The 16,481-nt window shown below is 36.0% G+C and overlaps 1 protein-coding gene and 1 non-coding gene across 3 annotated transcripts; both read left to right on the top strand.

The window, feature by feature from the left end:
• Window positions 1-1,339: 1,339 nt before the first annotated feature.
• TRNAS-CGA (transfer RNA serine (anticodon CGA)) lies at window positions 1,340-1,421 on the top strand. The gene has a single exon. It is a non-coding gene; the product is annotated as a tRNA-Ser (tRNA).
• A 2,607-nt stretch (window positions 1,422-4,028) lies between these two features.
• On the top strand, window positions 4,029-16,057 carry LOC132188569 (peroxisome biogenesis protein 2). 2 transcript variants are annotated; one of them, XM_059603066.1, is made up of 9 exons: window positions 4,029-4,337; window positions 4,651-4,764; window positions 4,913-5,066; window positions 5,814-5,950; window positions 6,093-6,193; window positions 7,249-7,366; window positions 14,845-15,011; window positions 15,280-15,450; window positions 15,641-16,057. In XM_059603066.1, the coding sequence occupies exons 1-8, from the start codon at window positions 4,161-4,163 to the stop codon at window positions 15,404-15,406; spliced, it is 1,095 nt and encodes a 364-aa protein (XP_059459049.1). In that variant the 5' UTR covers window positions 4,029-4,160; the 3' UTR covers window positions 15,407-15,450; window positions 15,641-16,057. The 2 variants fall into 2 exon arrangements, with proteins under 2 accessions (XP_059459049.1, XP_059459048.1); XM_059603065.1 differs by having other exon boundaries at window positions 15,280-16,057.
• Window positions 16,058-16,481: the final 424 nt, after the last annotated feature.

The raw sequence follows: 16,481 nt of genomic DNA on the forward strand, positions 1-16,481 counted from the left end.
AAAAGATGGAGAAAATATTGACATGAATCATTCTTTTATATGATAAGGCCTCGAAATGGAGACTCGTGACCCGATCAAATAACAGGCCTACAATCACCAAGGCCCATTACATACTAGAATGTATCTTCTTCGCTTCAATTTTTGGCAAGTTGAACATTACAATTATACCAATATGGTATGGCAGGTAGCAAATTCCATCATTCTGGAGCTTTTGATGTCCTCTATACTCTTGCCACGAATATATTGCCATTAACTTTATTTTTTATTTTTTTACTGATCAGAGAAGCGAATAACATGACCCTTGTGGACAGAGGCGGAACCAACTTACAGCTTAGGGTTAGTCCCAAAAAAAATAATTTTCTTTTTCTTCTTTTTTTTTTTTATAAAAAAATATATATAATTTTTATAAAATAAACTTTTAAAAATTAATTTTTTCCTCCACCAAATTTTTTTATCAAAATTTCGCCTTTGAGATAAAAGTTCTAGATCCAGCCCAAGCAGAAAATGCAAATTAAGTACAAACATGCCTTTTGTCTTAGAGACTCATGACTCATGAATGTGGCTAGTGGGAAGGGATGTTACAGGTAGATCTGTTAAGAGAGCAAGCCGCTCGCTCGCTCGCTCGGGCTCGGCTCATACTCGACTCAAATATTAAATGAAGCGTTTCGTGAACACGAATCCTGGCTCGAATATTAAACGAAATTAGCTCGGCTCGATTCGGTTAAGCTCGTAAGCAGCTCGTATAAGACTCGAATTGGTAGTTATTCACATAATTCATCATGTTAATATTAAAAATTGATGATTTTTATTTTTTTTAATAGCATCCTTTTATTATAAAAGGATGCATATCTTCTCTCTTCGAAACCAAGTGCCTTACTGTATTGACTCGGTTTCCATACTCTTCCAGCTAGACTGAGCAAATGCTCATATGCAAGCTAGCTTTTCGAGCCGTTTAAGAGTACTTAAAGTTTAAATTTATAATAAAAAAATAAATTAAATATAAGAGCCAGCTCGTGAACTGGCTCGACTTGGCTTAACTTATTATGAGCTCAATTTTTTGGCTTGTCCTTAAGCTCAACTCAAATAAAATTTAAACAAACCAAGTCCAAACAAAAAAAGCTCACCCAAGCTCAACTCCGCATATTATGCGTATTAGAGATACGTTGTCATAAGAGATATCCATCTTTATGGACCCTTGCACCCATACCTATACGTCATCATTTAATATAATGTCTCCTCCTTCAATTAAAGCCAGACTCATCTTTCATCCTTGAGGACACAGCAGGGGTAGCACGTAGACTAAAAATAAATATTATATTGCGATGTACCTCTGCATGTGGTCGATATGTCCGAGTGGTTAAGGAGACAGACTCGAAATCTGTTGGGCTTTGCCTGCGCAGGTTCGAATCCTGCTGTCGACGCTAAACTTAGGCATTTAAATAGCCTACCGAGCTTCGGATGAAATGAATTTACTTTTTATTATTATTATTATTTTTATTTTTATGAAATGCAATTAAATCCAAAATTAAATAGTAATATATCCATTCTAAGGGTGTCACTAAAAATAAAAAATTTAATAATATTCATACATCACTAAAAATTTATATTGAATACCAAATTTAATAGTATTCCAACGAGTAATGTTATATACACACTGTTACTTTTCATATCAATTTTTTCACATTCAAAGTTAAAACTACAATTAATGAGTGTAGTTTTCACTCATAAAAATCCATCTCAAATTTAACACTAACTTAAAAAGTCATTTATGAATGTGAAAAATGAGTATAAGAAAGTGAGAGTATGTGTAGTATAATCAATTTTAACATCCCCTTAAATAGAAAAAAAAAATAAAAATAAATAAATAACATCCCCTTCATCTTCAATTTTCTAATCAAATTACGGTGACATTCTATTATTCTAATCCAACATTTTTACATATGTTAGGGATAGTGCCCTAAAACCCATGTATAAATTTTTTTAACCTTTATTATTATTATTATTATTAAAGTTTCTAAGGATTATAAGACCATAGGGCATTATATATTTAGTTGATAAATATAGTTCATAATTTACATTGTATATATATGCTTTATGTATATTAATGAGAGATCAACACACAAAATACCTAAATCATAATTCCTAATGACTTATAAACCTTAGTTCGTAGCAGGTGATGGAAATGGACATTTCATTTGATAAGATTATAACATATCAAGTATGATAATTTATCTTGATCATGAAAATAAGATCTTTTAATTGACATGGTGATATATTTGGAATACACTAAGCTAGACTAGAGTAAGTTGTTATTCTATACTGTTGTCAACCGAATAATTTGAACTCACAACTGCTTATAACATTGACTCTCAATTTTGAGATGAATGTCAACTTAAATATGAAGGCATTTGAGAGTAAGATCTCTCATGATTATTATCTCAAAATACTAGTGATCACATATAGTATTGTGGGAACACTACTACTGTAACATGAAATCTACAATCTCTTCGCGAGATTAGAAATTTGAGATAAATTTAATGCAAATTGATTATTTTAATTCTTAGGACTAAGTCTTTTAGCAAGGAGTTACTAAGATAATTATACTCACTAAAATTTGATTTGATTTTTTTTTTTTTTTTTTTGACATGTCTACATAAGATGAGGGAGTGAAGATTTAAACTAGTAATCTCCGCTTCATAAGGCGTGATCCCCAGCCGATTAAGCTATCCTTAAGAACAATGAAATTTGATTATAAGAGTATAAGACAAACAAAATATTAAATGGGGGGATCCACACAATAAATAAATAATGACAACAATTTATTATGACTTTATTTCACTCTAGATATTTCATGAAGGGTTCATAGGCAATTACGAGAAGTTAGGGGGCTTTGTATCATTAAAATAAATCATAGAATGCAATTATAAGAAGTTAGGGAGCTTTATGCTTTGTTTGTTTGATTTTGAAAATTGGTGAGCTCGTCTCCTTGGAGAAGAAATGTTCCTATGCACACCTTTTTATCAACTCGGTCGGGTCTTTGGTTGGGGCAGAGCCCACTTTTGGGCCCATTGGCCCTTGTGCTAGGCTCGTTGGGCCTTAAGCCTTATTATATAATCCGGTCATTCCGTAGACGATTTTCAAAATATTATACGTCAATTCCATTTTATTATTTTTTTTCTTTTTGAAAAGGTAACGATTTCCATGAAAAGGTAACAATTTCCATTACTCAGAAATAGCATCATCAGTTACAATTTCTCGGATACACAAAAGGTAGTCCTCTCTCCATGATCTTTCCTCACCCAAAGATAAAGCCAACTTTGCAAGTTTGTGGGCAGCCTTATTTGCCGTTCGTTTCACATGACAAACGCTCTATTGATTGACTCTTTGTAGGAGCAGCTTTGCATCATTAATCAGAGTACCATAACGGGCCCTAGTACACTCCTTACGCAAAGCTTGAACAACTTCCAAGAAATCACCTTCTAAAATGGCATTATTGAACTCCATTAGCATACGTAGTCCATCCATTTTCTAAGCTGTCAGGGTTTTAGCAGTTGTAGGATCGGTTATATACTGTATCGATGCCACATGAGCAGCAAAAATCAGCCCATTATGATGACAGAGTAATACTACAAGTCTTTTTTGTCCTTCTCTAAGAATGATGTGATTATTAAAATTATCATTGAGCTTGTAATTAATCATTATTGAATTTTAATCAAATAATAATTTTAATAGCCACATCATTCTTGGAGAGACTCGAAAAACACAAGAGGAATTTATACAATTACTCATAATGACAAGCTATGATACCTATCCCCTTTTGAACACTAAGCCTAAAGCTCGAAATGAAAATGAATAAAGAAAACCAAATAATATTCGTTTGATAAAATACAAAACACCTTATTTATATTTACCAATGGACCAAAGTACCCTTTTGTTTAACAGTAACTACCACTCCAAAAAAAAAAAAAAAAAAAAAAAAAGAAATTGCTGTATCATTTTACTGCCACATCGTGATTTGCCCCCACTGCTTCTTTTTCCTAACCGCCTTGTGTGAGATGTGAACAGAGCAGAGTTGAGCATCCCAATCTCTCTGTCTCTCTCTCTCTCTCGGTCGCTCGCTCACACAACCACACTTTCCTCTCTGAAACCCTGTCAAAGCCATGGTCAAAGAAACCCTAGCACCTCCATCTTCATCCCCTTCTTCTTCTTCTGCTTCATCTTCTTCTTCTTCAACAGCTTCCTTGAGTAACACCAATCTCCCACCACTAGAAGACGCTTGGATTGACACTTACCACAAATTGCTCCCTCATTGGCAATCCCTCTCTCACTCTCACTTGGTGCTTTTTCCTCCTTTGCCCTACCATCCAATTTACCATTTCTATTTGTAGCTTATTTTGTTTTCATTATGCTCTTATTTTTCCTCATCCCCTATCGTTTACTTCAATTTATTGCAATTTAGGGTTTGCTTCATGTCTATGTATAATTTCCATGTTTCTGCGTTTGTTCCATTTCTTGAACTCTGTCCAATTTGTTCTACTAGACAACAGTCCCGCGTTTGGTTGTTGTTTGTTTATTTAATGATTTAATCGTGTTTTGTTCCTCAGTGTATTATTTGTTAATTTATTTTTTTCTTTGGAATTTCTTTTATAGCCAACAATCCCAATTTCAATCTCGAGAGTAAATCAAGTCGATGCAGCAAGACTGGACGTTGAAATGTCAGCCATGCTGAAAGAGCAGCTGGTTCAGGTCTTCTCTTTGATGAAGGTATATCTTATAACTTATTTGGATATTTATCAAAGCCATTAATAGCATAGCGGTAGCTATCGATATTAACAAAGGTCATCAGTAGTAGTATAGCTATGAAACTGCTTGGAGATTATTTAAAACGTCTACTTCATTTTATTGGGATTAGCCAGGAATGTTATTTCAATATGAAGCAGAGCTTGATGCTTTCCTTGAGTTTCTCATTTGGCGGTTCTCAATTTGGGTAGATAAGCCTACTCCGGGAATCGCTCTCATGAATTTGAGATATAGAGATGAACGTGCGATGGAGCCAAGAGGAAAAGGTATGATGGTCTGAACATTTGCTCTTTCTTAACTAAGCTGTCTCTAACCGTTATGTGATAGTTTTGGAATTCTAAATTTGTTATTGCTAGATTAGTTACACAGACAAAGAAACAAGAGTGGAGACTTCATGTTACAACTCTGGTGGTTGTGGCACCAAATTGAATTGTGGTTTGAAATGAGTCTACCTACTATTCTTGTCATTGAGATTACACAAAAGGGGTTATATTCATTCAAACACTCCATTCATTTTTCTCTTACAAAAATTTTCATTGAAAAACTGATAATAATTTGTATTCATAATTATTAGTATCTATTGTGTTCTACAAAGATATACTTGGTTCCATTGGATATTATGAACATCCTATTATATTTACCCAAAAATATAAATTGAAGCTCATATAGAACTTTCCTAAATGAGCTTGTTCAACATGTTTCAATGATGAAAGAAAAAATTTACAATAGTAATGGGTGTTATGTAGAGATCAGGCTGTTTTTATGTTCAATTATTGACTGAGCAGGACACAGTTATAGTTTTTCTAATAGCTGTTTGGAACTTAGTTTGGTTTGGTTTTCTTTCACTTTAGTTCAGTTTTTTTATGATAGCTTTCCCTTTTATATTTGATAAGTAATCTTTTTTTTGAATAGATAACCCCTTTTAACATAGTCTTGCTTGTTATTCAGCCTTACTCACTGGTATTTATGACTTATATGTTGCACTTATGCTTTTTGTATGTTATTTTTCATAGTCAGAACAGGTTTGGAAGGTCCTGGACTTACTGTGGCTCAGAAGATTTGGTATTGTGTTGCCACTGTTGGTGGTCAATACATCTGGGCTCGTTTACAGTCATTCTCTGCTTTTCGTAGATGGGGCGATTCTGAGCAGGTATAGTTTCTTCTGGCCTATTTGCTCACTTCACACCCACCTCCCTCAGCCCACCCACCCACCCACCCACCCACCTACCTGTGGGACATCGTAGATAGAGGTATATTGAACTGGCACTAGTTTGTCTTTGCATATCCATCAGAGGTCATTTGCACGGCGAGTGTGGATATTGATACAACGCGTAGAAGGATTATATAAAGCTGCCTCATTTGGCAACCTGCTCATATTTCTTTATACGGGAAGGTATTATTTCAAGCATGAACTCGTTCTCTTACTGTTTTTTTTTTTTTTTTCTTGAATCCAGTCTACAGAAGATATTGTTAATCCTGAGATGGTATTATGCATATGGACTAAACGAACTGTGTCAGAATGAAAACATTGAATGGCACATATGAATGATGGAAAAACTACATGGCAACTTCTTCTTTTTTTTTTTTTGATAAGTACATAGTAACTTCTAATAAGTTAAATATAGAGGATAGATCTCAACTAGCTAACTATTCTTGCTTGTTTTGATAGTCGGTTCTTTATTGATATCGCCTCACTTGCATATTACGCTTGTAACCTTGAATAATTATTTTTACTGATGTTACAATTGTTATTGAGATTTTAAAGAAAAAGCCTATTGTCCAGTGAAAAGGCATTGACATTGATTGATGGATAATGGACCCTTGTCCATAGTTCATGGAACTAAAGGAGAAGAATTGTCGATGTCTTTAAGTCCATTTCCTTGTGACTGTCACTTATCATGAAAAAAGTCCCTTTGATTTTAACTAAAAACAACGTGACAAGGGAGTAGATGCTGAGCACTGTTGATCATGCTAATAGTTTGTTACCAATCTAGTATTTAACTTTTAATGTTCCTAATATAACTATGCCCGCACGTATTATATACCAATGTGATGAAAGGCTCTAGGTGCACATAACCCCTATGATCTCTTAAAACTAAGCGCAAAGTGCAAAAGCAAGGCATGAGGCTAATTGAAGTAAAGCACGTGTTTGGAAACACAAAAATTAATTGTAAGTGTGAGGAAAATAGAGCAATATTGCTATTCTGTGTGCACAGTAAACATTCAAACCAAATGTTAGCATCTGAGATCAAATTGAACCACCCAAAAAGTACACATGTGATGCAAACAATGAGCATATTGGCAACTTGCAACCTATTGTTACAAAAATAAAATAATGATAGTCTATGATAATGGCAATCAACCACTTGACCAACTTGCAGCTCTCACATATCTTCCTATTGTGTTTCTGTGATGTTTACATAAAAAAATCGTGCATTTGTTATGCAGGTACAGGAATCTTATTGAAAGAGCTTTGAGAGCTAGGCTTGTCTATGGTAGCCCTAATATGAACCGAGCTGTTAGCTTTGAGTACATGAACCGCCAGTTAGTGTGGAATGAATTCTCGGTAATTCTGACCTTCCTTGTTGGGTTTAGCAGTCTAATTCAGGAAAATTTGAGTTCAAATAATTTCTATTTATTCTCTTATAATTAATAGTAGGAACTGAATTCAGTACACTAAATTTGAGTCTGAAAAGGTTTCTTATAGGATTTCCTTTGATCACGCACTTGTGAGTTGGTCGGAGGAATTCTTCTTCCTAGCCCAACAAACCTTGATCTGCTTCTTGCTCCAAATTTGGCTTAAATTTTAAAAGTCCTTTACCCTTGCTATTTGTTCGTTTCAATTAATTGAATATCTCAATCTTCAAAGTATCTGTTTTTGCTTGAATAATTGGCATTCAATACATGTTCAAAGTATCTTTTTTTGATCGAATAATTGACATTCGATACATGATATATGATTGGTATTGTAAATCATATAGACCTCTGATACAATATTGTAACTTATGCCCTCCTTTATTTCCTTAATTAATTGGTGATATTGAGAACAGTTATTGACATAACTCACCTTTAAATTACCTTGCCTTAAATTGATGATTATTGTGGTGGTGCTTTTGTATTCATGAAGGAATGATATAAAAGAAATATGCAAAATACATTCACCTTTTGCCATGAAATATGTCATTGCAGCATGTAGATATATGAGAGCCAATATTTGCTTGTGTTAAAGAGAAAAAGGAAAAAAGTTATCAAATTTGGTTGCATGTTACATCGTAGAAATTGCTCAAGTGAAGTGCCTAATATAAACCTTTGACATTGGTTTTTATGTTGGAGCTTCTGGGTTTTTATTTTAATGAGTTGTTGGTGGACTTTAGCTCATGCCATAAGCCATCAAAATAGGATCACACAAATGTTTTACCTATGATCATGTGCGATGCTTGTGTTAGTTCTCATCATGGTTGACTTCATTACTTTTAAAAGTTCAAATCATTCTTCATGGTTGTCTAGTTAGGTTTTAATTGTTAGTATGCGCAAAGGATGCCTCTGTTGCGGCTCATTTGGAGATTTTTGATGGTTCCCACAAGTGGAATGTAAGCTTTGCTAGAGCGGCTCATGATTGAAAAGTGAATGTCTTAGCCTCGATTTTCAGGGTGTTATATTCAGTTAGAGTGAGACAAAATAGTGAGGATATGTTGTGGTGGTTCCCCTTCAAGAAGGTTTGTTTAAGGTTAGATCCTTCTATTGTGCCTTGGTTTGTAGTGAAGGCTACCGATTCCCTCGAGTGTTTGGCGGACTAAGGCTCCCTCGAGAGAGGTCTCTTTTGCTTGGTTAGTGGCTCTAGATAAAATCTTTACTATGGATAACCTCATGAAGCAATATGTCATTGTGGTGGGCAGATGTTGGATGTGTCAGAGGAATGAGGAGTCCGTGGACCATCTTTTTCTTCATTGTGGCGTGGTATGTAATTTGGATTGCCTTTTTCAATTGTTTTGATTTGTCTTGAGTTATGCCTAGACATGTAGTCGAACTGTTTGCTTCTTGGTGAACTACTAGCAGCACGCGGAGTGCTGCTGTGTGAAAAATGGCGCCTACGTGCCTTTTATGGTGTCTATGGAGGGAGTAGAATGACATTTTGAGGACCGTGAGATGACTTTTGAGGAGATTAATTTATCCGATATAGTGATTTCTTTGGTTCTTTTTGCTCCTTCTAGTTAGATGCTTCCTCTTGTATACTTCCTCGGTAATTAAGAGTGACTTTACACTTTTAATGATATTTGCCAATTCTTTTTTTTTAAAAAGTGGCATTAAAAAGAAAAAGGAATGAAATTAATGATTCAGAAATTGAGAATGATTAGAAAGTAGAGGATGGGGACATAAGATAGCTTCCAGTAATTGATCCATATCATTAGTTAATTCTTGACCTTAAGCTTTTTGCTAATTTTTTAGGCTGTGAAAATGTCTGTATGTGCATCAAGAAAATTAAAAAGATATTCTTGATCTTCTTGATTTTGGGTATTTGTCTTGTGGTGCTTTTGGGCATCATTTGTATGTAAATTGTTGTACTAAAAATTTTCTAGCATTGTTTTTTTTACTCTTTTTGTTTTGGTGAACTTCTGGCAAAAGGATTTTGCCTTTTGTTTTTTATGCTTTTCATACTTAATACTCTTAAACAATCAAGTGTACTTATGTAGAAATAATAACTCTTGGAGTTTCCTTTGTTAGACTCTATAGAAGCGGGTTGGTTGGAGAGACCGTTTCAAGAGGAGGAAGTCTGTCGGGGGTTGGTTTGTATGGATGGTGATAAAACACTGGGGCCGAATGGCTTCGCTATTTCGTTCTTCCAATCATGTTGGGCTATAGTGAAGGATGACCTTATGCGCGTCTTCGATAACTTTCGTGAGCATGGTTTGTTTGAAAAGAGCCTTAAGGCAACTATGATTGCCCTTATCCCTTAAAAGATTGGGCTGATGGAAGTAAGGGATTTCAGACTTATCAGCCTGGTAGGGTCCTTCGTCTATAAGATTTTGGCTAAGGTCCTTGCTATTAGAATGAAATAGGTGCTAGGTTCACTCATATCGAATAGTTAGAATGCTTTACAGGGGGAGTCAAATTTTAGACTCAGTTCTTATAGCCAATGAGTGTCTGGACAACATACTGAAATCGGGAATTCCTGGTGTTTTGTGGAAGCTGGACTTGAAAAAGCCAATGACTATGTCAACTAAGAGTTTCTCTCTTACTTTCTAGGCACCTTGGCTTCGGTTCAAAATGGAAGAAATTGATGTCTGCCTATATCTCTTTGGCTCGATTCTCCATATTGATTAACGGTAGCCAACATTGTTTCTATGCTATTTCAAGGGGCCTTTGCCAAGGGGACCCGCTTTTGCCTCTCCTATTTGTGATTGTCATGGAGGCTCTTGATAGGATGTTGTCTAGAGCTATGGTTGGGGGTTATTTATCTGGATTTCGGGTTGACCTCCAAAACACAGCCCCTTTAGAAATCTCTCATCCTTTTGCTGATGACCCTCTTATTATGTGATGCAGATCGAGATCATATTCTTAATTTGGGACACATTCTCTTGTGTTTTGAGGCTATTTTGGGTTTGAAGGTCAATATGGGGGAGGTAATCACATCAGGAAGAGTTGGTCGACATTCTGAATTGTAGTATATCTTCATTGCTGTTAAAATATCTGGGACTTACTCTAGGCATCTCTTTTAAGTCAAAAACTATTTGGGATGGGGCAGTTGAGAAAATGGAAAGAAGATTGGCAAGATGGAAGATCTATTTATCTCGAGGTGGTCGTCTAATCCTTATGAAGAACAGGTTATCCCGTTTACAAATGTACTTCTTGTCCCTTTTCTCTTTACCAGCCGGTATAGCTAGAAGATTGGAGTGTCTCCAAAGGGACTTTCTTTGGGAATGAATAGGTAGTGAGCCTAAGTTTCATCTATTTGCTCCTGTGTTCCTAGAGAAGTTGGGTGTAATAAATCTCATATTGTTTAATAAAGCTTTACTAAGTAATTGGAGATTCATGCGAGAAGAGAATTTCTATGGAAACAGGTGATTGTTGAGAAGTATGGGATCTAAGAGCCGTATGAGAATGGCTGGGGGAATTTATCCAACTTGGTCTCCTACAGAGTTGGGGATGGGTCTCACATTCGTTTTTGGCATGATGTTTGGTATGGAGAAGCGGCTCTCAAGTCCTTATTTTCAAAACTCTATTCTATAGCTCATGACATAGAGGCCTTAGGGTCGAATTACTTGGACCCTTTCTACACATGTCAATTGAAATTCGAGTTTCTGCAAGGCAGTCCAGGGTTGGGAGCTAGAGTCCCTTGTCGTGTTCCACGACCTATTGTACTAAAAAACCCATCCAGGGAGATGGTTAGAATGCTGTGGACCCCAACATGCAATCATGGCTTTGAGGTGAAGAGCTACTATAACTCATTACATTTTGAAGAGAGTCCATTCCTTGGAAGAGTATTTGGAAGGTAGAAACTCCAGCTCGCATTGATTTTTCACTTGGGCGGCAACTTTGGGTAAAATCGATAATCTTAGCAGGCGGGGTCTTATCCTTATTAATTGGTGTTGCCTTTGCAAAAGGAATAAGGAGACTGTAAACCACCTCCTCATCCATTGTGAGTTTGCTAGCGAGATCTGGCACTTGGCTCTCATCTTATTCAGAGTTACGTGGGTCATGCCTAGCAATATCCTAGAGTTGCTTGATTGTTGGAAGCCTCAAGGGCGAGGACACTCCTTGCATTATTAACGTGGAGCATTTTGAGAGAATGAAATTGGCGCCTATTCGAGGATTGCGAGTCTAATGTGTGATGTTTAAAATCCTCTTTCAAACCTCTCTTAGATTGGGCTATAACTTATTTTCCTAATTTTTCCTCAAATTTTGTAGATTTATTGTACTTCTTAGTTTTTCGATAGCTTTAGGGTGGTTGCATCACTTTTATGCTTTTCGTGTACGAGGGCTTTGCCTCTTTTTCTAATTGTTGTAGTTTGCATGAAAGGTTTAGAGAAAAGGTGGAGGCTCGATACCGTTACGTAGCCTACCTCACACCTCAATATATAGTTTTTGAAAAATATTACAATGACCAAAATACTCACAAATCCTAATAACTCTTGTAACACTCCCCCTCAAACTGGAGCATATATATATAAGCCTAGCTTGGAATAAACAATCAAACGAATAAACTCTAATACTCTCCCTCAAGTTGGAACAACTTGGAGCACCGCAATAGAAAGACTTATAAAAAATTAAACCAAACATAAACAAGCTGAAATTTCACAAAAAATCAACACCGAACGAAAATTCTCCAAAAACTTCATTGTCAGTCGAAAACACGTCGGAAAACACCAATAACCAGGCGAAAACCATTGCAAAACACCGAGGTTGGTTGGATCTTACCACAAAACATCAAGAGTCGATCAGATCTCGCCTCAAAACACCAAGGTCGATCGAATCTCATCAAAAAACACCAAGAACCAGTCGGAACCCACCGCAAAACACCATGGACGGTTGGACATTAACAACCAACTACAACGATCTCAATTCCAATTGATCAACAACCAACGATGATCATGTTTCTCGTGTTCAATCCAACCACAATTTTTGTTTGATTGATGATCAATACAACCAACAACCAACAACGCTCAACTACAACAACAACAACATTGGATTGATCAATACAACCAACTACAATCAACCATCGTCAATGACAACTTGTAGACACTACTCTAGTACTCTTAGCAACAAACCTGATGGTGGCTCCATGAATCCCGATCGAGTGATAAACACCTGAGCCAATTAAGAAACAACTTGAATTAGCCGAAAAACGAATCGGCTGAAAAATTATCTGAGCCAGTCAAGAAATAGCAAGAACTGGCCAAATAATACACTGAACCTGAAAGAAAACTACTGAATTGGCCTGAATATGCTCAAAACCGGAAATGAAACCATTGAACCAGTCTGAATATGCTTTGAATCGGAAAGAAAACCACTGAATTGGTCTAAATATGCTTTGAACCGGAAAGAAACCAATGAACCAGTCTAAGAAGACACAAAACTAGCTGAGAAATGGGATGAATTGGTCTTAAACTAGATTGAACGGGGAAAAAGGACATAGAACCAGTTGAGGAACACTGAAAACCGGCTGAAGAACACTTAAAAATAAACTATCCTTCTCTGCAAGAAGGATATCCTTATTCTTGAGAAGAACCTTCTTTATTCTTTAGAAGAATAGTGAGCACCAGGAACCAAACAAGGTTCCTTGTCTCCAACAACTTGTCGGAAACCTGCCGGCAACGATCAAAACTCACCAGCAACACCAACTATGACTGCCACAGAGCCAAATGACACTCACAAAACAAGACAACCCAACCTGTCACTAATGTACATGGCCATATAAATGCTCACCGGCCACTGTTGATGTCACCGACCACCACAAAACACCGACATTCTATCGAGAATAGCCACAGCACTTGTCGAGCAACCAAAACCAACATCCTGAGTGTACAGGTTGGGGGTTAGGCTCTCGTTGGAGACTTTCTGGTCACCATGAGCAATGCTCTTTTAGAGCTTTATCAAAGCACTGCCTGTGTGGGCTTAGAGCCCACAGGGGTGGTGCTGCGGCTGCTGCCATCAAAGGGAGACTCACCAAGATGTGAAGTTCAACGTTAAAGACAAAAACCAAGACTACAAATGAGGGGTTTAGACCAAGGATTCTAAATCCTAATCCTTATCTGATACCATAATGTAGTTTGCATCAAAAATTTAAAGAAATGGTGGAGGCTCGTTATTGTTACGTAGCCTACTTCACACGTCTTATTATATAGGTTTTCAAAATGATGTAAAACAACAAAGGTTATTTTAAGAACTTCCATTTTCAGCTATTTAAGCTAGGAATTGATTTTATAATCATTGCCATGATAAAGATAAGAGGCATTGACAGTCTCAAAGGCAAGTATGTTCCTGCTTGTGGTTTTCTGTATTTAAGGTCAATCCTCTCGCACTTCATGCAGTGGTGGCGATTCTTATTAATTTTTCATTTTGTTTATTTTACTTTTTTACATATGAAGTATAATCCTAGTCCATTTTTTTTCCTTCTCTTTAACTTTGCAAATTTATAGAAAAATCAATTGTTTGGTATAAACTCACAAGTCCAAGAAGCATTCAAAATAGATTGGAAGACATTCCTTTAACAAAAGTTTCTTACCAGATTGAGTTCTGGAAGACAGGAGACCAATTTTGTAAGACCTTGCTTTTGTTTCTTTCAGTGCCTTGTTAGTGTAGTCAAGCATTAGAAACATCTACTTGCTGTTCTTAAGTATGTATTTGCATGGTTTTGGATCGACTAAGCTACTTAGGAATTAATTTCATGTGTACACAGTGAATGCCAATGACTAGTATATCGTCGGTGGATAAACTTCAGACTTTGTCATCGTTGGTGGATAAACTTCAGACTTTGTTGCAATTACTTATTTCAATTTTTGCTAAATAGGTTGAGACATTCTTTTACTATCAAATTGGAAAATGTTTAACTTAGCAATTTCTAAGCTAAATCTGCCAACTTCAATCCATTACAATCATGGTCTTCCTGCTAATATGAAGAAGTTTCAAAATTGGAAAATGTAGCAATTTCTACAAATGAGAAACATTTCTTGAGTTTGTAATGCAAATAAAATATTCAGATTCTGGAATCTATGACGTGATCCTTATCACATGGGTAAGACATGCATACCTTTCCTAGAGTTATGAAGATAAGAAACGCTGTTCAATTTTCTCGCTTTTTGCTTGATTGACTCACCATTTTCATCCACTTCATGTGGTACTTAGTTCTTTCTTTTGCCTGGGTTACTATATTTCCTTTTGTTTCCGGATTTTATTACTGTTCCTTTTATCCAAGTAAAAAAATTTGAATATTTGGATTTTTTGTTTCTTCTCTGCCAGCTTCTTGAAGCGCAAAGTTAAGCTTTTCTCCTTTTTGGATATGATCTGTTTTAGAGCTTACATTTTTGGATATTTTGCTGATGGCAGGAGATGCTGTTGTTGCTTCTTCCTCTTCTTAATTCATCATCCGTTAGAAACTTTCTTCGCCCATTTTCTAAAGATAAATCTTCAAGTTCCGAAGAGGATGACACCGCTTGCCCTATTTGTCTGGCTACTCCAACCATTCCCTTTCTGGCTCTCCCTTGTCAACACAGGTACAGAACTGTGTGTTTCTCCTGTTTCGCCTTATTGGTTTTTGTTAGAATTACTTTTGACTGACGGCATAACAGGGTAGATAAAGATGATCCATATAACTTATGTTTTATTTTTTTGTCAATGTTAATACAATGACATTGTTTTTTTTTTGTTTTTTTTTAATTTTCGTTATAAAAAAAAAAAAAAAGAATTTTTTTGACTATTCAGGTGGGTTATCAAGAAAGAAAAGAAAAGTTTAAACCTAGTGTAATTTTTTATTGTTTGCAGATACTGTTATTACTGCCTTAGGACGCGATGTGCTGCAGTTCCATCATTCAGATGTTCCAGGTGCAGTGAGCCTGTCAATGCCATGCAGCGGCATGCTGGTGCGAGCAATTTAGTCCCAGAACAATAATCTTCAGAGGGAGAAGAAAATAAATTAAAGCATTTATTATATAGGTAGTACCACTACTTTAGTTATTTTTTATTCTCCCTATTAAAATTTTCAAATCAATGAATAAATTCCCAGTAAAAGCATTATTCCGCCATGGAGTGGGGGGTTTCATTCTTTGTCATCTTTCCAGTGTATTTATTATTATTCAAATATCCTAATGGGTTTGTTTCTGATTAATTTTTCTCCAAGCATTAGAATATTTGAAGTGGGTCTCTCCAAGGTTCAGTTGAATTATATAAACAAAAAGCAGGTGCCCTTTCAGCAATGCCAAACAATGATTCTTTGGCAGATGTCACCAACTTTATTTTGTTGCTACTCTGCTTGACGCCATTGTTTCTTTCGGTCAATGCAGCCTCTGTTTCTTTGACGCAGCATAACAAATTGATTTGGTGCTCTCTATATGTTGGCCCCCATAATTTATTTTATTTTATTTTATTTTATTTTTCCCGTGGCAAAAATGGGTATGCTTGTGAGGGAGCCGCCTTACTACTTTCAGTGTTTGATAGACAGTAGTAATCTGCTTAGTTTGAAATTATTTGTAAGATATGTTTAGCAACTTCTCCGGCTACTTGTCTGCCGATGAGCTTCCTATTACAGGTTCCTTTGCACTCACCTTATGTTTCTTTGTGCTTTGTTTATTTTCTTCATACTACATCATATGAGCACTTAGGGTAATAGTCAATTGAAACAATAAATTATATAGATAAGCAAGTTAATGAAGTAAATCTGCGTAGTTTGAAATTATTTGTAAGATATGTTTAGCAACTTCTCCGGCTGCTTGTCTGCCGATGAGCTTCCTATTACAGGTTCCTTTGCACTCACCTTATGTTTCTTTGTGCTTTGTTTATTTTCTTCATACTACATCATATGAGCACTTAGGATAATAGTCAATTGAAACAATAAATTATATAGATAAGCAAGTTAATGAGTTGAATATTGGAGGGTATCTTTGGGTAATATGGAGGAAGTGGGATTCTATGGTTGATTGGATTAGTGATTACTTTATGGTCAATTTATGCCGAGTGCAAGAAGCAAA

Source organism: Corylus avellana, chromosome ca7, assembly GCF_901000735.1.
Source record: "Corylus avellana chromosome ca7, CavTom2PMs-1.0".
Taxonomy (NCBI): Eukaryota; Viridiplantae; Streptophyta; class Magnoliopsida; order Fagales; family Betulaceae; genus Corylus; species Corylus avellana.